Here is a 17,894-nt window from a genome sequence, read left to right as displayed (position 1 = left end):
TGGTGTGGTCATTATAGCTTTACCCCGCAACCTTGGATTTCCTTGTGTTGTGTTTATGCAATATCGAGGCTGCGTTATTTAGGCGATCTTGCTTGCTGCAGCTCAACAGCCTGACTTAACTTCTTACTTGCATTGTTCCCCGACCGCGTCAATTCAGCACAGCTTCGGCAAGGTCAAAGCCCTGGTTCTTTCATATTGGAATCTTTGGTTCATCAGCGACACCCTCAAAACCACTCGTATGGCGTCGAGTGTTCTCTGTGAAGCGTGTGACGCTATTTTCGACTGGGTTTGGAGCCAGGACGAGGATTACGAGTTATCGGACACACTGAAAGGGCCAGAATGGATATCCTCGGGTTCCAGTTGCTCTCTCTGCACCATCTTCAGCTATGTCCTCAATCCGACATTATCCAAGATAGTGAGCGAGCGAAACGGAAAGGTTTGTGCCTACAGAGTGGATACTCCCTACCGAGGCATGCCCGTACAACTCCTCGCTGTGAAACCAAACGGGCAAGACTTTCGAGATCGTCCAACGCTACTCAATGTCGATGTCGTCTTCAAGAGGCTTGATGCTACAGACAAGGGTGAGTCTTGGCATGATTAACACTCTTCACCCTAAACTAACTGCAAACAGATGGAGAACTCCTTCTAAACCCTCTTGATCATACCTCGGGCTCAGCCTGGACCTTGTCCCATATTAGCCAAATCAAATCCTGGCTTTCGACATGTATAGAGAGCCATCCTGGATGCAAACATGGCGAGAGGGGCAGGCAGCTGCCTCTCCGCCTGATCGACGCCAATCCCGAAGTCAAAGGGATTTCTTGCCCTTCTCTACATGTGTCGGAAGAAGAAGACCTCGCGAAGCTCTCAATTGACGCTATGCCAACCACACGTCTCTGCCCAACCTCTAAACTTCCGGTCGAAACAGAGTATCTGACTCTCAGTCATCGATGGGACCTTCAACCTTCGCTCTTGCTATCAAATAGCACTCTAGAAACCTGGTCGACCGGGATCCCCCCACAGTTATTGAATGATCCCAGTTCGAAGGTATTTAGAGATGCTATATATGTCACGCGATGTCTCGGATTCCGATACCTCTGGATTGACTCAGTCTGTATTAATCAGGATGACGAAGCGGAGAAGGCTTCTGAAATCGCCTCTATGCATCATATCTACGACATGGGCACTCTCAATCTCTCAGCCACGGGGGCTGAGAAAGCGGCGGATGGATTGTTCTTTCCACGAACCAAGTTTACTCAGCCCTGTCAGAAGGTCCTTGCAGCGAGCTCCAAATGCAACGAGTCCCGAGGTGTCGTCGCTTGTCTAGATCATAATTGGTACAGATTTGTATCTTCCGCGGCACTCAATAGCCGTGGTTGGGTCTTCCAAGAGAGGATGCTTTCCCGGAGAGTCCTTCATTTTGCTCGTCCTCAGATGTACTGGGAGTGCTTTAGTGCCTATGAATCGGAAGACTACATTCAAGGTCTTCATGAACGCGCATCTTACCCCACGTACGGAAACAAGACCGGACTGAGTTCGTCATTAATACCCCGGGAGTCAAAGGTCTCTTACGGGGTATCTGAGTTGTGGATGAGGATACTGGCGGCCTATACAGAGTGTTTTTTAACATATCCAGTAGACCGACTCCCAGCTATTTCCGGAATTTCCCGACGATACGGTGCGCTCAGAGGACTGGGAGACGATGATTACTGTGCGGGGTATTGGCGCCCTGATATCCCCGCGTGCCTCTGTTGGTCAGTCCGGCATCCCACGTCCGAGTCGTTCAAGTATGGTCGGAGGCTTGAAAACGAGTATGTTGCTCCGTCTTGGTCATGGGCTTCCGTTGGAGGACCGGTGCTCGTGGGGCCATTGGATGACGATTCTTCAACTCATGATGGGATCATTGACATTATTCACATTTCAGTCACAAACGAGAACTCAGATCCTTTTGGAAGAGTCACCTCTGGCTCTTTATTACTGCGGGGTTTACTGCGCCAAGTTGTATGGCATAGAGAGAGCCGGAAATTGGAATGCTCCTTTGGCGACGGTACCCTCAACATGCCGTTCTGCGTGACCTGGGATTCCAGCTACTTCACAACCGGGGTTCCAATCACAAACGAGTACTGCAAGCCTACAGCATCGTCAGGCAACGAAGTACATGTGATTGAAACCGAGGCTGAAGGAACTTTGACGCCTGCCATGTGGGTAATGCTTCCAGGCAATGCTCGGGTAACTGTTTCAGACAGTATCTTTTACCTTTTGCCAATAATGAGCGCAGATGGACGCATGCATGGTTTGATATTACATCGAACCCTTCAACGAGGCCAGTATATTCGGCTGGGTACATTTTCGTTGGAAGACTGGGGTGATACTGAAGTTGAAGTAGAGTCCTCGGACGCAATGGATGTGAAAGATGCCCCGCCTGTTAAGGAACGAGTGAACTTTGCTTCATTCCAAGAATGCAAGGAGGCTCTCTTTAGTAACATTCAAGAGTTGGGAGATGATGACTCACTGGAGGTTCTGGATGATGGAATGAGGCTGATTGAGATTATCTAATGAGATTGGGTCTAGCTACAATCCTATTGCTTTCTGAACCTTTAAATAGCAAGTAGAAAAGAGGCCCCCAGAATATGCTGGTACGCCCTACTATACAAATAACACCTTGTTTGCTTTTATTTTCTGTCGCTCTTTTTTTCTGGCCCACGTCCATGCACATTAGGAATTTAAACTCACTCATCAGTCAAGGCACGGATCGTACTTGGTCGCCTGGCAAAAATGGCAAGCCGCCAAGTCTCGACCTGGCTCGATACAATACTATCAGACTGTGATAACCAGCCCAAATCTGTATCAGGAATTCCAAGCCCCAGTCATAAGCGACGTCGACTCCAGCCTCCGACACCAGAATCGTCTGCAAGACAGGCAAACGACAACGTAGCACCACAGGCCTCTCACAGCAACGAGCGCGAACGGACGCCACGAGACGAGCCAAGGTCCTCGCCTCGTCTTTCACAACCACTAGACGACGCATCGAGTGGATCGGGGGAGACCTGCTCGTTGGGGATTTTCGGACAGGTGCATGATTGGTATGGGGTGAAGGATCGTGAACTCAGTGAGTTCAACCCATTACCGCCATCTCTACAACTCCTGCTCGAGTAAATCAAACGGTTCGGTAACGGAGAAGGGATTTTACTGAAATCGGCTCGACGTCGCTTCAATAAGTTTGATGACTTGGATATGGAATGGGCTAGGAACAACAGACACTACGCAAAGGAGCGACAGGCTATTGGGGAGATTGCTTCCCCCGATGATGTGCGCAAGGTGGTTTACAAAGCTGCTGAATGCAGCGATATCCGCGCTCCAAACGCCAACTGGGACGTCGCGGTTAACAGCAGGGTTCTTGACATGGCCCTTGAACGGGCGGATGGTTATCCTTGCCTTGTGAATTCTATGTGGGCGTAAGATCCATTTATGCTTCAAAGACCTTATCACATATCTGACTGACCCGTGCTGTTCAGTTCCAAGGCATCCATTAGGGATGAGTACAACAAATGTGAGGGCGAAAAGAACAACTTTTGCGACTTTTGCGTCTACCTAGTCTCACCGTTGATTTATCTCATGACGAGGCCATATCCGACATTGATTGCCTTCGTGGTAACCCTTCGATGACAAACATCAACCACACCAGTTTTCATCCTCTTTTCGATCGCCCGATTGTCCTGAGCGTCAACACTAAGGGGAAGGTACTAGAACTTGGGATGTGGGAGGCTGCACGGTGGGCTAGTCTCCGGGACTTGCTGAAGACATATACAGCCGACACCCAGGTAACAGAACACGGACCCAATCTCCAACCACAGGTGCCCAGCATGCCTGAATTTCTCCCAGCCATATTTGTTGACCGATATGAATGGAATCTTGTGGTTACTACACACGAAAGAAAAAAGACTACTATCTGGAAAAAGGTCCTGTTGGGGTCTACGTTAAGCATACAGGGTAGCTACCAAATTATTGCCTGTCTACAATTCCTTTGACAGTGGGCAACGGACACCTTTTGGCCGTGGATGAGGAAGCTTATTCGCGGTCAATCAGAATAGTTCCCTTGTTACGTTGACTTCTGCATAGTTATGTAGGTGTTCTTGGTAAGAATAGGCTGTCATTGCGGAGTCGGAGATGTCGGTGGGCGCAGGTTGCTTGCCTTTGGACGAGGATAGGGTCGAAGGTATTGCAGGTGCCATTGCGGTGTGATATTGCTCAGCGTAACGCAGTAACCGTCTGAACAAGAGCTATCAATTTATGACGGTTGGGGTTGCAACTGTATAAACCTCACAACAAGTCAGCAACGACTCTGCCCTACCCAAACATGTACACCAGAAGTGCGTGCGTTTCCATTGGTAGGTTTCAAAATCCTTTTGCTTCCGTTTCCTGTCACCCGACATCCCGACAACCCGCTTGTGTTTGGGGCGTGAAAGAAGGGTGGCTTGGTCGAAGTCGATGAGCATAACGCGGCGGGTCTCGGGCCAGCTGCACGAGTCCAAGGTGCACGGGAACCGCTTCGCCCTGAAGCCTGTCGAGTCGCGCGTACATGTAGCTCTCATGATTCAGGAGCCGGGTTTCATGCCCGCAGGGCCATGGGTGAGGCGACCGAATCCCTTTGCCCACGAATGTGTATCCGTACGGCACCAGCTCCAGCTTGAAGAGCACGATCCAAGCCTCTCTTGAGGCCCAACAGGCAGGCCTTGGTGTCGAGCCTGGATCTTCCAAGAAGTAGTCCTTTCCAAGAAACTGCTCCTTTGCACTGCTAGCCGTCATTTCGAATTTGAATTGTTGTGTGCTACGGCGAGGCCTCTCCTTCACAACCAGTACAGGATACAACCAAGAAGACTTGAACGACCCGGATTCCTGTCACCCAGGATTTGGTCTCTCCTCGGACGCGCCAGAGACTGGTTTAACCCCATCGATCGTATCCGTGTCATGGGGGGACATGCAAGTGTCTACCGACCCTGCCGTCACTAACTACCACGAGAGGTGGCTTTCGTACTGCATGGGGGGGAAACTTCGAGCCACAATTCCAAAGGATCATGTATCCGCCACGCTAGGGTTAACAAGGATCAATATGACACCCCATTACGAGGACAATTTCTCGGTTCGGCGAGTCTACCGGGACTCTGTAGAAGCCTGACGAAGTCGACCAATTGCTCCCATCTCCGGCCGCGCCAGTTACCATCATCGCGCTCCGCTGCGAAGCTCTCTGAGCTCAGACCATGCTTCCGTCTTGACAAAGGGATGGATGTCATCTAATGCGATTTTCTTGGTCAATAAAAAAGAAAATTCTTGGTATCAGCCAAAAAACCAAGCTCGTCTCTATCTTTTCGTGCATGTATGGTTGTATGCATCGGCGTGTTTGAACTTTGATGAAATAAAATGTCCCCGTCGACTGCCTGTGTGAATTCCACCAAGTAAGTCCCCGCGGGTTCAAGCCTGGTAGGAGCCGGATTCGCATGTTCTTTTTACCCGTACCCGCATCAAAGTTGGCCAGTCTACGCTCAGCATTTTGTAAGACGATAAATTCTGTTGGATAGTCGTTTGCAAGCTTTACGTAAAATTACTTGTGTGGCGTATCCCAGACAGAGGCAAGAAGATTCTGAAGATGACAGTCACTAGCGAGAGAGGCAGGAATTATATCAGTCTCGCACCCTACTACTCCGTACACTACGTAATACATGCGATTCAGGGAGGCGGGGAAGTCATGAGACAAGCTTTGGCCAAGATGATTTAGGATCGGCTTGGCGGCTTGGCCGAGAATGCCGAGACTAGGTTAATTGGGGAAGCTAAGCTTGATCGCCCGGAATCCACACGTAATACCCGCATCTCCGCAAAGGGCAGGTAGATAAGGAGCACAAGAGAACGACCAATGATATCAGAGCTCGCGATATCGAGTGTCTTAAGACCTGAATGAAACATGACCTGTTCCGATGCACACCTTCCTCCGACGGATCAGACGGCACACACTTCGCCTCGCTGACGGAGTGCCCTGGCCCAGCTATCGCCAATTGAACAGGCTGCTGGCACAATACTGCCTTCCCCAATCGAGTACTCCGCACGGCTGCAATCGATAGCCAATGTGACTTGTCAAAGCAATGGCCCCAATAGGGGGGCACATGATTCGCCGCCGCTGTCTGGAATTGAAGGGTGCTACGCCGTAGCATGTGTTGGGTTGGGGTGCTTTTGGAGCTCTAAAACTGGGGTAGCCCTCCATCTTCCGACCTTCTTTCTCTTTTCCTTCTTTTTCTTTTCCTCCATTCCTACCCATTCCCCTCCTCTCTCCTCCGTCCTCGTCACGATGAGTCTCAAGAACGAAAACAATGGCGGCAGCGATGCCGCCGCCTACAAATCGGGTACGCTTGGTGATGAGCATCCAACGGCCGGCCAGCATTTCCCCGTCGATCCAGAGGCCGGGGACACGAATCCCCTTCACCGAAGTCTCAAGGGCAGGCACATGCAGATGATTGCCATGTAAGGGTTCAATACCAAGTCCTCAATTGCATACCAACTAATTGTCGCTTTTTTAAGTGGTGGTGCCATTGGTGCTGGTCTGTTCATCGGTTCTGGGACTGCTTTTCAGACTGGTGGACCTGCTTCTGTTTTTCTCGGTTTCCTAATTGTTGGTAAGTTGTGTACCCTGCATTGATCGCGACGCGATAGCTAACGCGCGTCTTCTTTAGGTGTCATGGTGTATGTTCCCTCGACGTGCAAGTCGAAACACCTTTCTCTTCGGTTGATGGATATTGATTGACATGGATCATTTAGATACCTCATGATGCAGGCCGTCGCAGAAATGACCGTCCTGTATCCCATCAACGGTGCCTTCACCATGTACATCTGCCGCTTCGTTGATCCCTCCTTCGGGTGGGCGTGCGGCATAGAGTACGCCATCAGCTGGCTGACTGTCCTTCCCTTTGAGATCTCCGCTGCTTGCAACATCATCCACTTCTGGCCAGGCTCGGAGGGTATCAATAACTCTGCTTGGATCGTCCCGCTACTTGTTGCTTTGGTCGTCATTCAATTCTTTGGCGTGAGGGGATACGGCGAGGTACGTTCCCACCTATCTAAAAAAAAGTCCCCAGCCTTTAGACGTATGGACGATGAGCTGACCGATTATTGAATTAGGTCGAATTCGTCCTCAGTTTGATGAAGGTCCTCGCCTGCATGGGCTTCATCATCCTGGGAATAATAATCAACTGTGGCGGCGTTCCAACAGATGACAGAGGCTACATCGGTGGAAGATACTGGTAATGCCATGCATACTTACAAGTGGCTATCAGCTAGGCTAACGTGGATTTTGAAACAGGAACGACCCTTACAGCGCATTCCTCAATGGCTTCCACGGCTTCTGCAGCGTCTTCGTCACTGCAGCGTTCGCCTACACTGGCACCGAGCTGACAGGACTGGCTGCTGCGGAAACACAGGATCCAAAGAGGGAGATTCCGAAGGCCTCGAATCAGGTCGCATGGCGAATCGGTATCTTCTACGTCGTCAACCTTCTTCTCGTTGGCCTCGTCGTACCGGCAAACAGTCCCCTGTACGGCAGTGCGACTTCCCAATCGCGTGGATCGCCTTTTGTCATTGCAATTGAGCTTGCTGGCATCAAGGTCCTGCCGTCGATTTTCAACGCCGTTATCCTGATCGCCGTTATAAGTGTTGCTAACTCGTGCACCTTTGGCTCGACTCGAACGCTTCAGGCTCTCGCTGCAAATGGTACGTGCTGCATGATGCTACGAACATGTTAACATGTTTTGAGACGCTAACACGCACTTACTGTACAGGAATGTTCCCAAAAAAGATGGCCTACGTTGACAAGAAGGGTCGTCCCATTCCTGTAGTCATTCTCCAGCTTCTCTTTGGCATGCTAGCATTCATCAACCTGGCGGATAATGGTGGCGTAATCTTCAATTGGCTCCTGTCGCTGTCGGGTCTCACCATCCTCTTCGTCTACGGTGGCATAGCTCTGGCTCATATCCGCTTCCGCAAGGCCTGGTAAGCAAATAACCTGTCGTTTTCTGGCCTGCTTCGTTCCTTCGATAACTAACTTCAAATAGGTCCGCAAACGGTCATACCTTGGACGAGCTTCCCTACAAGGCCAATTGCGGCGTCTGGGGCTCCTATGTGTGCTTGCTTATCTGCGTTCTTGCTCTGATCGCTCAGTTCTACGTCGCACTGTATCCTGTCGGCGGTCCTAACCTGGATCCCACTACCTTTTTCCAGCTCTACCTCGCCGGTCCGCTGCTGATTTTCCTTTACGCAATCTGGAAGGTCTACAGCTGGTTCTATGAGCCATCGCACCGCCCATTGTTCATCAGAACAAAGGATATTGACATCTACACGGGCATGAGGGAGAACCAGCGAGACAGGATCAGTGGTGTAGGTGTCTCGGCGGAGGAGAGACGCGCTAGCATTGCCGAGATGGAAGAGGAAAAGCACAAGGGAGGTGCTGGGGCATACATCAAGAATGCTATCCGAAACATCATTTAAACCTGGCGGGAGTATGGTATTAGAGTGGCGGGCAGTAAGGGGTCGAGGAGGCAGAGAAGGAGTAACGGCTTTGGTGAGAATAATATTAATATTACTGACAGTAAGAATTCTATATTAAGAACTATAATTATTCTCTGTTAACAGTGTATTAATTTACCGAACTAAATATTAGCAATACTATTTTGAACTAAATATTATAGTATAGTAAAGAGATCCGCTATCTAGATATTACTCGTACAGTTAAAAGCCTTCTAAATCTGATCTTCGCTTCTGCTATAACCGATTCACGACTAATTAAACCAGTATTTCTTTTTCGATTTCGGCTTCGATCGAACAAAGATGAATCGGGAACCCTCAAATTCCACGCTTCTAGGCTCGACTGCGTCAATCAGGTTCTTTCCAACAAGCTCATGTTCTTCAGCCCTGCAATGGCCTCGTCCACGGCACGCTCGTCGGGGACAGCGACGGTGCCCGCCGTGATATCTTCCTTCAAAGACTCTACTTCATCCACATGCATAGGCCTCTGAAGCATCAGCTCGGCCGCTTCGTCGGCCCGGCCGTCTCGGTACGCCATGTCAATGTGGAGGTCTAGGTACTGGATGGTCGCGTCGCTGTAGGCCCTCGACTTGCCTACGGCATTATCGCTCAGGTAGACAAAGAACAAGTCCCGGGCGGCTCGGATCTGCCCTCGCTCTTTCCGCATTATTTGCTGGTGTTATTGGGCGATCTGGATCTTGTGATTGAGTACTTCCTTCGCATCTGCGTTGCTCTTAATCTCATCGAGAACCGCCTCATCGTCGATCGTCCTCGTTTCGTCCTTAAACTCATACGAAATATGCATGTGCTCCTTCCAGCCATACTTGCAGTTTTCGTGCACACATTCGTAGCCGCCAACGAGCTTGAGCCATCCCAGCTATCTCCTGAAGGGCATGAACAATATTTGCTAATGGGACAGATATATGAATTAATGTATAATAAGCTAACAGGACTATAATCCTTAGTCTTAGCCCTACCATATTTGATTCCAGTCATTTGTTTAGTTTTGAATATTTATCTCGTCTGAAGCATGTATTTGTTCGCGCCCTTGGCAAAAGTTGTTAGTAACCCTCCAAGTTAGTTCCAAGGCACGCATGAAACAAAGTTGGCTGTAGCAAAGACGCTATTCCTGACGTGACATTGGGGGCTGAATCAAAAGTGAGGTATTTTGTTGGTCGCGGGTCGCAAGATTATTTTATCGTAGTTCTCGAGGACGGCAAACGCTGAACCCATCCAACTCAACCATCATGGCGAATCTCTTCGTCAAACTCCCTCCGGAGGTCATCTCGTACATTGGGGCCTATGCTGATGCGGCTTCTCTTGGGATGCTGCGCCTTAGCTCAAGCACAACGAGAGACGCCTTCACGCCGCATTTCGTCCGCCACCACATCAAAGACAGCCAGTTTGTAGACCTCACCAAAGAAGGTCTCGACCGGCTGCGCGTCCTCTCGTTAAGTCCCGACCTCGGTCCCCAAATCCGCCATCTGCACCTTATATGCATCTACTACCACGAGACGCCTGCCGACCCGGACCGTGATAGAACCTTCCCCGATGCTCTGATCTTCCCGCGCCGCGAACAGTGGCTGCTATACCCGCTGAGACTGCTGGATGCCCCGGAAGACCGCAAGTGGATGGACCATCGCCAGGCCGAACAGCTTGCCCTCACCGGCGCTGCCATGTGCGTGCAGTTGAGCGACGCGTTCCGTGCCTTCGGCGCCCTCGACGACATCACACTCGAGGCCGCCGTGGTACTGGGAAGACAGCCTGAGTACCGCTGGCCGCCGCACAAGGTTGAGTACCTCGCCTGGAGGCGCCTCTGGGCTCGTGCTATCCAGGCTTACCGCGTCGTCATGTCCGCCGTGGCGCGATCCCAGATCCGCCTTGGCACTCTGGCGATCTACAAGGAAACCAAGATTTGCAGCGTCCCGTACAACGAGTCTGTAGCTGTGGTCCCCAGGATCGCGCAGGAAGGCTTCGCAGCTGTCGGCTCACGCCTCAACGACTTCTCAATTAGTCTTGCAACGACGGTAACGCCTGTGGTGCCGATAAATGACGACGACTTCTACGAGCCCTTCGAAATTTCCGGCGGCCAGAACCTGTCGGATAATGGCTCGGAGCCGGAAAACAACCCGGAGTTTCAAGATATCGCGCGGCTTTTTCAGTTGATGCCTAACCTCAAGTCATTGAATATGCACCTCTACCAAACGTCCAGAGACGCCAAGTCATTCTTCAGCTCTTATTCGCCCCTCCTCTCCGCATTGTTTCACTCCACAACGCTTCTGCATCTCCGTTCGCTTGACTTTCGAGGGTTTCCAATTCAGACGACTCTTATGAACGACGTACTCTCGAAATCTCCCGGCATTCAGACCATACGCTTGCAGTACGTGTGTTTTGATGCAAGCGAGTGGAGGCAAGCACTTTCTCCATTGGCCAGTGCAAATTCGGCCGTTCGCAGTCTACATCTCTCAGATATCTGGTCTTTTAATCCCCAAGAAGGTTATGGGACAGATGTCGATTGGGGTGTTGCTGTCAATTTGGTGGCTGCCAATCCAGAGCGCATTCACCTTGCCATACCTGGAGAACCGAAAACTGGGGAGCTAGGGCTTTGGATTGAGCTCCCACCCGAGTCCGGCTCGGCGTTGAGCGGCGGAATGGCCTCATATCGGGACTGGGTTGAGGTTGCAAACCGCATTCTAGAGTGCGGCTCGCCTTCAAACTATGGGTAGCGTATATATCCATATATTATTGTGACGTCAAACTGAAGATATTAGTCTGGTGTCTTTACTCTTTTTATTGTAAGACCTAAGTTAGTCTTTAGAGTTCTAGTTAGGGTTAGAAATAAAAACTATCCATTTATATAAATTTTAGACTTTAAAGCCGGCGACGCTTGGCCCCCTCCCGCGTGGCAAGACGAATCAGTGAGGAGACATCACGGGCGCCCTCGCCCTCGTCCTCACCCATTCTTCCCGAGTCCTGGTAGCCAGCAACGGCGATCCCCGTAATCTACCATCTTCCCTCCGGTGCAGTTGACAATGGCCAGGGTGATGACACAATGGACCTGATTGCGCCATGTGCTTCTCCCAAGAGTATGTCTCCTCCATCACATGACCCCATGGACCAAGGTTTGGTCCAACCCGAAGATTCAACGCGCAATGATGAGGGCAGTCTCGCAACCCATCAACAACCCTCCGAGTCTCTTCCGCCTGAACCACTCGAGGCCATGCGTCCTACTCCTATGATGTTCTAAAAATTGTGGATAACAGCACAAGGACCCGAAATTTATTGCCTAGAAGCAATTCATCTAAGAAAAGCTCTATCTATCGAATTAACCTAAAAAAAAGCACAATGTCCAACTTAAGGATACAAGCAGTAGCACCTGTAATAGCGCATACTGCTGGTCGACGTAGCATCGACGGCAACCGCGGTCTTTCCCTGACCTCCATAACCTGATTGATCACTTATACTGATTAACCTGCTCCTCCGTCCACTCCCAATACTTCTTGCTAAGGGCTGGATCCTGAAGATTCTTATGAGCGGCCTCAACCTTCCCAAACGGTGAAACTGTAATCAGGGCGGTGTCGTTAGTAAAATACACCTTGAAAGTGGCATGCCGCGCTCAAAAGCTGGCTCCTATGTAGGGAATCGAGGGAAAGGAAAAGGGAGACTTACCCCAGCAACCGTTGTCCTTCTCGGTGATGGTGGGAGAGTGGCTTGCAAAGAGCTGGGTGTATGCACCGTTCTTGGGAGGGTGGGTGATGAGTTTCTGCGTAGGGAGTGTCAGCCCGTTTTCGCTTTCCAAGTTTTGCGTATCAAGCCAAGCTGCGGGAAAGTTGGGGGGGAGGAGGGGGAGGGGCGACGTTGACTTACAAACATGGCAAACTGCATCTTCGGCATGTTCTGCTGCAAGTTCGTCACAAAGTTGCCGGGGTTCAGGGCCTGTGAATAAGGGTTAGTTTTTTGGACATTGATCAAGTAGACGGGTGAAACGGCGAAGAGCGCGCGTGAAATAACGAACAATGCTAATGATGCCTTGGCCCTCAGTCCTCCGAGCATACTTGACAGCATGCAGAACGTTCCCGCCCTTGCTGCGAGAATACTTGGGCCAGATGCCCTCCTCGATGTGGTAGTCCATGTTGGAGAAGTCGATGGCGGGGTTTGGGACGCCATCGGCGGCGCTGGAGGACACCCAAATGACCCGGACCGAGTTCTTGGGGGCAATCTGAGCGGTTGCGGCGAGGACTGGGTGGATGAAGTGAATGAAGAGGAATGGCGCAAGGTTATTGACGCCAATCTGGAGCTCGTAGCCTTGCACCGTCTTAGAGCCCTGCGGAGGGACCATAACACCGGCGTTATTGTAGAGGACGTCGAGGCGGCTTTCCTGCGCAAGGAACTCCTGGGCGGAAGCTTTGATAGTGGTCAAGTCGTCGAGTATTAGTGGCAGGAAGATGAGCTGGCCGTTTGACTTTGGATGCGCGGCTTTAATCTGCTCCATCACCTCGCCTGTCTTGGCGCGGGAGCGGGCCGCCATGTAGATCTTGCCATTCTTCTCGTAGAGGATCGAAGCGATCTCCTTGCCTAGACCGCCCGAGGCACCGGTGATGAGAAATACCTGAGAGGTGTTAGCTGATAGGAACAAAGCACAGCGACGAGCGTCTTTCTTGGGGACATATGCCCTACCTTGCCTGCTTGGTCGGGAAGGTTCTTCTCTGTCAGAGTAGGCTTGTGAGGAATGATGGTGCTTCGGCGGACACTCATATTGGGCAGCTGCACGGGGGGTCGGGGGGGTTAGGAAACTCTGGATTGTCGGAAGGATCCAGGGGCGATTATAACTAAACAGCCTGAGACAAGGGATGGGCCGTCAAATGCGTGATGGGTATGAGAGTGTGAGTGTGGTGTGGTTGTGTGCTTGTTAGAACTGCTGGTGGGGATGGATAACAATTGACTATAGAACTTATCAGGGTCAGTCGACCGGGCGTCTTGCACCAAGGAATCTTGCACCAAGGAATATCAGAGACACCAAAATGCGCCGCCATAATGGTCGTCCCCATCATGGTCGCCTACGCGGTGCCACCGCATCGAGCATCGCACGACTTGTCGCGGATTAATCGCGGCCTCGGACCGGAGAAGTGAAACGGACTTTAGCAGGTGCCACGACCGACCGACCTCCGCATCACAGGGGGGGTTGAGCGGCCGCACTTCCGCATCACATTCTTCCCCCCTCACACTAACATTCGCGGCCGCACCTCCGCTCCCATTCACATTCACATTCACGGCCGCATTTATGCAAGGCGCGTCTCCCGGTCGGTACTTGAGTTGCAGGAACATAGTATCCAAAAATTTAAAGTGACTCATATGACAGGAGTATTTTATAGTATATTCTGTACTTTTTATGTGTATATTTTTGCATCCTTTATTATGATTTTTCCTGGCCGTTTATTGAGTGTTACTTTCTTCAGAAGCCCTCTACTGGTTGTGTCGTATGCTGAAAATGCCACCAAAATGCCCTGGCCCACCGACCCCCTTCGTCAACTCAATCAAAATACCATACTCGCCTCTACCCTTACTGAGACGTTATAGACTATCAATATATCCCGGTATGCACTACCGAGCCGCTACCTTGAGCTTAGTGTATCTAGAAGCATATCCAGATCTGCGACGGCGGTACGATATACGTCCTTACCGGTTTCTCCTAGAAGCTAATGGAACGTGGCGGCGCCTGCGTAGGCCGAGTCTATGATGAAGGGGCTTACGCGGCCTAGTGAATACGGCTGGGCTATATCTGTGTTGTCTTTGATTATGCGTAAGATATCTATACCTAGAGTATATAACTGCTCGCTCGCCAGTTGGATGATATGTATCGACTGCTTCTATATCTTGTGTTTGCTGTGTGTCTTTGCGACTGGGCTATTGAGGTACCCAGGTTCTGCTGCTATCTTTTCGGGGTAAGTGAAGCGATTAAGCGCGACGAATAGCGCCGAGCGGGTGATGTACTGAGGAGCGAGGAGGGCGTAACGGTCCTCGGGCTTGAGTGCTGTGCTTGCGCTGTTAAGGGCCGCGCCGAAACTAGTAAGCTTATAGGAAAGAGCTATAACTTTAGCGATATGGGACGTGCTCGTTAGCTAACTCTCTTGCGTGCAGCTGATAGCCTGGCCGAGATATATAGAAGCCTGATATAATCGTGTAAAGCCTGATTGCTTAACTTGGTATAGGGTGCTTGTTAAGCGGCTAAGGGCCTTGGCGATATTACTACAGTCCTGACTGCTATATCAGTTACTGCGTGTTGCTATATTATCGGGAGTATTGGTAAGAAATAAGACTACCGAGCTCGGGTTATACTAAGGGGTATTAAAGGAAAACATACTTATGCCTTATTATTAACGGGTAACCTGCTGTCGGTTTGTAGGTCCGGGATCAGGTAATGTCTTCGGCTACCCGTCGACATAAGTCTATTGAGGATATAGATACTCTACCACACTCTCCTTCTCTCTTTACCTTCTGTTCAGGTTGTCTGAAGGAAGAAGGACTGTTAGTGGTGGTCCGTTTAAAAGTTTTCCCTGCTTCTGGGTAGGCATCTAGCACTGAAGAGACTGCATAATTATACAGACGCGTAACAAGGGAGTATGGGACGACGAAGAATAAAAGGGAAGTGATCGTACAGCTTGGCCTAGTATGGAATAATTACCGGGAGTAAGACCTAAAATCTCGGCATAATATGTATAAGACCCGATAGTTATCCAAGCCGCAGGATAGATAGTATAGCTGTACTTATACAAGGCGATGAGTACTAAAGCTTGTAGACAGAGCAGTAAGATGGTACTGTTACTCTCGAGGCGAGTAAGGAAATTCTTGGCCGTTAAATACAGCCCGGCAGCGGTAATGTTGTTTGCGTGTGTAGTTACAAGCTTCATGCCGATAAACAGCATGGCGAGATCGGGGCCGGTATTCTGCACCGGCAGGCCTATATCTATCCTCTTTTTGAACACTATAGGCAACTAAGTATATATAGTGGCAAAATAATCCCGCAATACGTCCAGGACGATATTGCCTTGGCTGAGAAGCACAAGCACCGGCTTGTAACGGGTTAGAGTCTCAATTAACATACATAGTAAGAACAAGGAAGTGTGAGGCTAAGGCTGTTTATGTGTGTATGTGTGGAAAGCCCAAGAAAAGGATGGAGGGAGAAGGGAACTCACCGCGGGGATGGCACCTCGGGGAGGAGGCAGCTGGATACGGGACCAGACGTAGCAGTCAACATCGAGGAATATGGATGCGGGAAAGTAAGCTCCGGACTGCAGGCCCGGATCTTTAATTCTGGAATTAACAGGAGTGATACCCACAGATCGGGAGGACGAGGCTACGCTGCTCGGCTCCGGGCTATGGGAGTCGATAGCGTCGCACACGGTGCTGCCAGAGGTCGAGGCTAGGACCGGCGCCGGCGCCGGCGACATGGACTGCTGGACGACGGCCGGGGAACCGGTCAAGCGGCTCTCTCGAGCTCGGCGAGACGCGTCTGCAGGAAGACCCATTCGTTGGCTGTCGGTGGAGGGTCCGCGACGATGCCATATTCGCACAGGCGACCGATTCGTCGGCACAAGCTGCATGCGGGGAGGCCCTTATCGCATCGCCGCTTCCGTTTATTGCAGGCACTGCAGGCCTGATCGCTGCGCGACTGCATCTTGGGCGGCCGAGGAGGGAGGCACAGGGAGGAGGGGGAGGCGTAAGAGGAGGAGGAGGCGGCCGCTGGTCGGATCTTGCTGTGCGAGTTGCGTCACCCTTGAGAGTGAGCGGGAGATTTGCCTCAGCTCTGGCAGGTCACGATAGGGCCGACCTGGGTGTTGAAAGACAGGGGCGAGCGAGAATGGGCGACCTGGTTGCGGAGATTCTCTTGCGGGGATTCTCTTGCGGGGAAACGGGAAACGTGATGCGGGAAACGCGGCCGCACACTCCCCCATCTGTTTTCGGCATCCCCGGGGGCCTCTCGGGGAGCGGCCCCGCAATCTCCGTTGTTGTCATCGATTAACATCCACCCACCGAGTTGGGTTGGGTCCTTAAAGTCCGCCGCTAGGAACACGTAACAGGATAGAGGAAGGCTCGCTGCCGGGGGCTATGTATGATTTGCTCGGGAAGGATATATATATAATGGCTATGGCACCCTCGGAAAGGGAATCCGTATTGCAATTACCTGCTTCATCCGCAACATTTTACCTATCACTCGCTCACTATCACCGCATTGCACTGCCCTACCGCCCTCCCCAAGTTCCGTGGCCTTCGATCCGACCGAAGCCGAGAGAGTTCGCCCGTCTCAATTTGAGGCGCAATTTGGACAGCTACAGCCGCCAGCTCAGCCACTAAGTGCTAATAGGAGCTTCAGGGAGTAAGGGCGTTAAGTTTGTACCCGATAGGGATATTCCGTCCCTTAAGGGGAAGGTTATTCTGGTCACAGGCAGCAATAGCAGCCTCGGCAAGCAGTCAATCCTAGAGTTCTCCAAGCATAGCCCCAAGGAGATCTAGCTTGGGGCCCGGAGTAAGGCTAAGGTACTGGAGGCTATTGACGATATTACAGTAAAAGTCCCTAATGCGCTGCCTATTAAGTTTGTTCAGATGGACTTGGTATTATTCTCCTCAGTCTGCAAATCTGCAAAGACCCTTCTCTAGTAATCCGATTGCCTTAATACTCTTATCCTTAATGCTGGTATTATATCCATACTGCCCGGTACTACCAATAATAGCTATAAAGTTCAGTTCGGTACTAACTATATAGGCTATGCTCTCCTCTCTAAGCTCCTTCTGCCTATCCTGCTAAAGACGGCCGAGGAGCTAAAGTCTGATGTGTGCGTTGTAGTCTTCGCCTCGGCCGCCCATAAGTACGCCCCCGATAAGGAGGGTATTATATTTGATATGCTTAAGAGCCAGGCCGAGCAGATCGGCACCGTTACCCGCTACGGGCAAAGCAAGCTTGCTAATACTCTCTTCGCCAAGGAGCTTGCCCGGCGCTATCCTATGCTTACTGTCTCTTCCCTCCAGCCCGGCCTGGTAATAACTAACCTGGCTAATACTATGAGCGATAATAGCTGGATTATGCGTATCGCCTGGAAGATTACTATGGCCTTTATCGGCGTTGACGTTCTAACTGGTACCCTTAACTAGCTGTGGGCTGCGACCTCCTTTGACGTTAAATTGGGAGAGTACTATAAGCCTATTAGCAGGGCTGGCTTGGGCAACTCTAGGTACTATTCGCTGGCGATTTAACTAAAATTGCCTATATAAATTGGTATTTATGGTCTGGGCTTTGGAGTAATATTGCTTGAAGTTAAGCCGGGTTGTTAATTAGACCA

General features: G+C 50.9%; 10 protein-coding genes across 10 annotated transcripts; 6 read left to right on the top strand and 4 right to left on the bottom strand.

Annotated features, from left to right (window-relative positions):
- The first annotated feature begins 130 nt into the window (after nucleotides 1–130).
- BGZ61DRAFT_434209 (heterokaryon incompatibility protein-domain-containing protein) lies at nucleotides 131–2,672 on the top strand. The gene is made up of 2 exons (XM_046243948.1): nucleotides 131–581; nucleotides 632–2,672. Exons 1-2 carry the CDS (start codon nucleotides 239–241, stop codon nucleotides 2,551–2,553), a joined length of 2,265 nt encoding a protein of 754 aa, XP_046094999.1. The 5' UTR covers nucleotides 131–238; the 3' UTR covers nucleotides 2,554–2,672.
- Nucleotides 2,673–2,772: 100 nt separating this feature from the next.
- Nucleotides 2,773–3,161, top strand: BGZ61DRAFT_568276 (uncharacterized protein; the record flags this gene model as incomplete). Its single annotated transcript, XM_046255999.1, has 1 exon — nucleotides 2,773–3,161. One exon carries the CDS (start codon nucleotides 2,773–2,775, stop codon nucleotides 3,151–3,153), a length of 381 nt encoding a protein of 126 aa, XP_046094998.1. The 3' UTR covers nucleotides 3,154–3,161.
- A 70-nt stretch (nucleotides 3,162–3,231) lies between these two features.
- BGZ61DRAFT_540761 (uncharacterized protein) lies at nucleotides 3,232–3,663 on the top strand (the record flags this gene model as incomplete). The annotated part of the gene is made up of 2 exons (XM_046254955.1): nucleotides 3,232–3,452; nucleotides 3,513–3,663. 2 exons carry the CDS (start codon nucleotides 3,232–3,234, stop codon nucleotides 3,661–3,663), a joined length of 372 nt encoding a protein of 123 aa, XP_046094997.1.
- Nucleotides 3,664–4,284: 621 nt separating this feature from the next.
- BGZ61DRAFT_466168 (uncharacterized protein) lies at nucleotides 4,285–4,944 on the bottom strand. Its single transcript, XM_046247652.1, has one exon. It carries the CDS (start codon nucleotides 4,801–4,803, stop codon nucleotides 4,420–4,422), a length of 384 nt encoding a protein of 127 aa, XP_046094996.1. The 5' UTR covers nucleotides 4,804–4,944; the 3' UTR covers nucleotides 4,285–4,419.
- A 1,080-nt stretch (nucleotides 4,945–6,024) lies between these two features.
- BGZ61DRAFT_466166 (amino acid permease-domain-containing protein) lies at nucleotides 6,025–8,743 on the top strand. The gene is made up of 8 exons (XM_046247651.1): nucleotides 6,025–6,507; nucleotides 6,565–6,659; nucleotides 6,717–6,726; nucleotides 6,802–7,084; nucleotides 7,162–7,283; nucleotides 7,343–7,749; nucleotides 7,818–8,028; nucleotides 8,091–8,743. The coding sequence occupies exons 1-8, from the start codon at nucleotides 6,335–6,337 to the stop codon at nucleotides 8,521–8,523; spliced, it is 1,734 nt and encodes a 577-aa protein (XP_046094995.1). The 5' UTR covers nucleotides 6,025–6,334; the 3' UTR covers nucleotides 8,524–8,743.
- A 168-nt stretch (nucleotides 8,744–8,911) lies between these two features.
- On the bottom strand, nucleotides 8,912–9,226 carry BGZ61DRAFT_486436 (uncharacterized protein; the record flags this gene model as incomplete). Its single annotated transcript, XM_046249860.1, has 1 exon — nucleotides 8,912–9,226. One exon carries the CDS (start codon nucleotides 9,224–9,226, stop codon nucleotides 8,912–8,914), a length of 315 nt encoding a protein of 104 aa, XP_046094994.1.
- A 550-nt stretch (nucleotides 9,227–9,776) lies between these two features.
- On the top strand, nucleotides 9,777–11,405 carry BGZ61DRAFT_466164 (uncharacterized protein). Its single transcript, XM_046247650.1, has one exon. It carries the CDS (start codon nucleotides 9,807–9,809, stop codon nucleotides 11,283–11,285), a length of 1,479 nt encoding a protein of 492 aa, XP_046094993.1. The 5' UTR covers nucleotides 9,777–9,806; the 3' UTR covers nucleotides 11,286–11,405.
- Nucleotides 11,406–12,013: 608 nt separating this feature from the next.
- On the bottom strand, nucleotides 12,014–13,314 carry BGZ61DRAFT_371855 (uncharacterized protein; the record flags this gene model as incomplete). Its single annotated transcript, XM_046242134.1, has 5 exons — nucleotides 12,014–12,120; nucleotides 12,229–12,322; nucleotides 12,427–12,495; nucleotides 12,575–13,168; nucleotides 13,237–13,314. The coding sequence occupies 5 exons, from the start codon at nucleotides 13,312–13,314 to the stop codon at nucleotides 12,014–12,016; spliced, it is 942 nt and encodes a 313-aa protein (XP_046094992.1).
- A 779-nt stretch (nucleotides 13,315–14,093) lies between these two features.
- On the bottom strand, nucleotides 14,094–16,234 carry BGZ61DRAFT_510737 (uncharacterized protein; the record flags this gene model as incomplete). Its single annotated transcript, XM_046252078.1, has 9 exons — nucleotides 14,094–14,160; nucleotides 14,266–14,426; nucleotides 14,460–14,644; nucleotides 14,684–14,817; nucleotides 14,946–15,025; nucleotides 15,216–15,551; nucleotides 15,588–15,629; nucleotides 15,753–16,010; nucleotides 16,082–16,234. 9 exons carry the CDS (start codon nucleotides 16,232–16,234, stop codon nucleotides 14,094–14,096), a joined length of 1,416 nt encoding a protein of 471 aa, XP_046094991.1.
- Nucleotides 16,235–17,245: 1,011 nt separating this feature from the next.
- Nucleotides 17,246–17,706, top strand: BGZ61DRAFT_540756 (uncharacterized protein; the record flags this gene model as incomplete). The annotated part of the gene is made up of 2 exons (XM_046254954.1): nucleotides 17,246–17,251; nucleotides 17,341–17,706. 2 exons carry the CDS (start codon nucleotides 17,246–17,248, stop codon nucleotides 17,704–17,706), a joined length of 372 nt encoding a protein of 123 aa, XP_046094990.1.
- Between the last annotated feature and the right edge of the window lie 188 nt (nucleotides 17,707–17,894).

Source organism: Ilyonectria robusta, assembly GCF_021365365.1.
Source record: "Ilyonectria robusta strain PMI_751 chromosome Unknown BGZ61scaffold_48, whole genome shotgun sequence".
NCBI classification, from domain to species: Eukaryota; Fungi; Ascomycota; class Sordariomycetes; order Hypocreales; family Nectriaceae; genus Ilyonectria; species Ilyonectria robusta.
This window is presented reverse-complemented; position numbering and strand designations above follow the sequence as displayed.

What these genes read in the sequence shown, in the direction of transcription:
- BGZ61DRAFT_466166 (XM_046247651.1), top strand. Translation starts at nt 6,335, where the DNA reads ATGAGTCTCAAGAACGAAAACAATGGCGGCAGCGATGCCGCCGCCTAC. An exon ending in GCGTGAGGGGATACGGCGAG is followed by an intron (nt 7,085 to 7,161) that starts GTACGTTCCCAC and finishes TTATTGAATTAG; the next exon opens with GTCGAATTCGTCCTCAGTTT. An exon ending in TACATCGGTGGAAGATACTG is followed by an intron (nt 7,284 to 7,342) that starts GTAATGCCATGC and finishes ATTTTGAAACAG; the next exon opens with GAACGACCCTTACAGCGCAT.
- BGZ61DRAFT_434209 (XM_046243948.1), top strand. Translation starts at nt 239, where the DNA reads ATGGCGTCGAGTGTTCTCTGTGAAGCGTGTGACGCTATTTTCGACTGG. An exon ending in GCTTGATGCTACAGACAAGG is followed by an intron (nt 582 to 631) that starts GTGAGTCTTGGC and finishes AACTGCAAACAG; the next exon opens with ATGGAGAACTCCTTCTAAAC.
- BGZ61DRAFT_466164 (XM_046247650.1), top strand. Translation starts at nt 9,807, where the DNA reads ATGGCGAATCTCTTCGTCAAACTCCCTCCGGAGGTCATCTCGTACATT.
- BGZ61DRAFT_466168 (XM_046247652.1), bottom strand. Translation starts at nt 4,803, where the DNA reads ATGACGGCTAGCAGTGCAAAGGAGCAGTTTCTTGGAAAGGACTACTTC.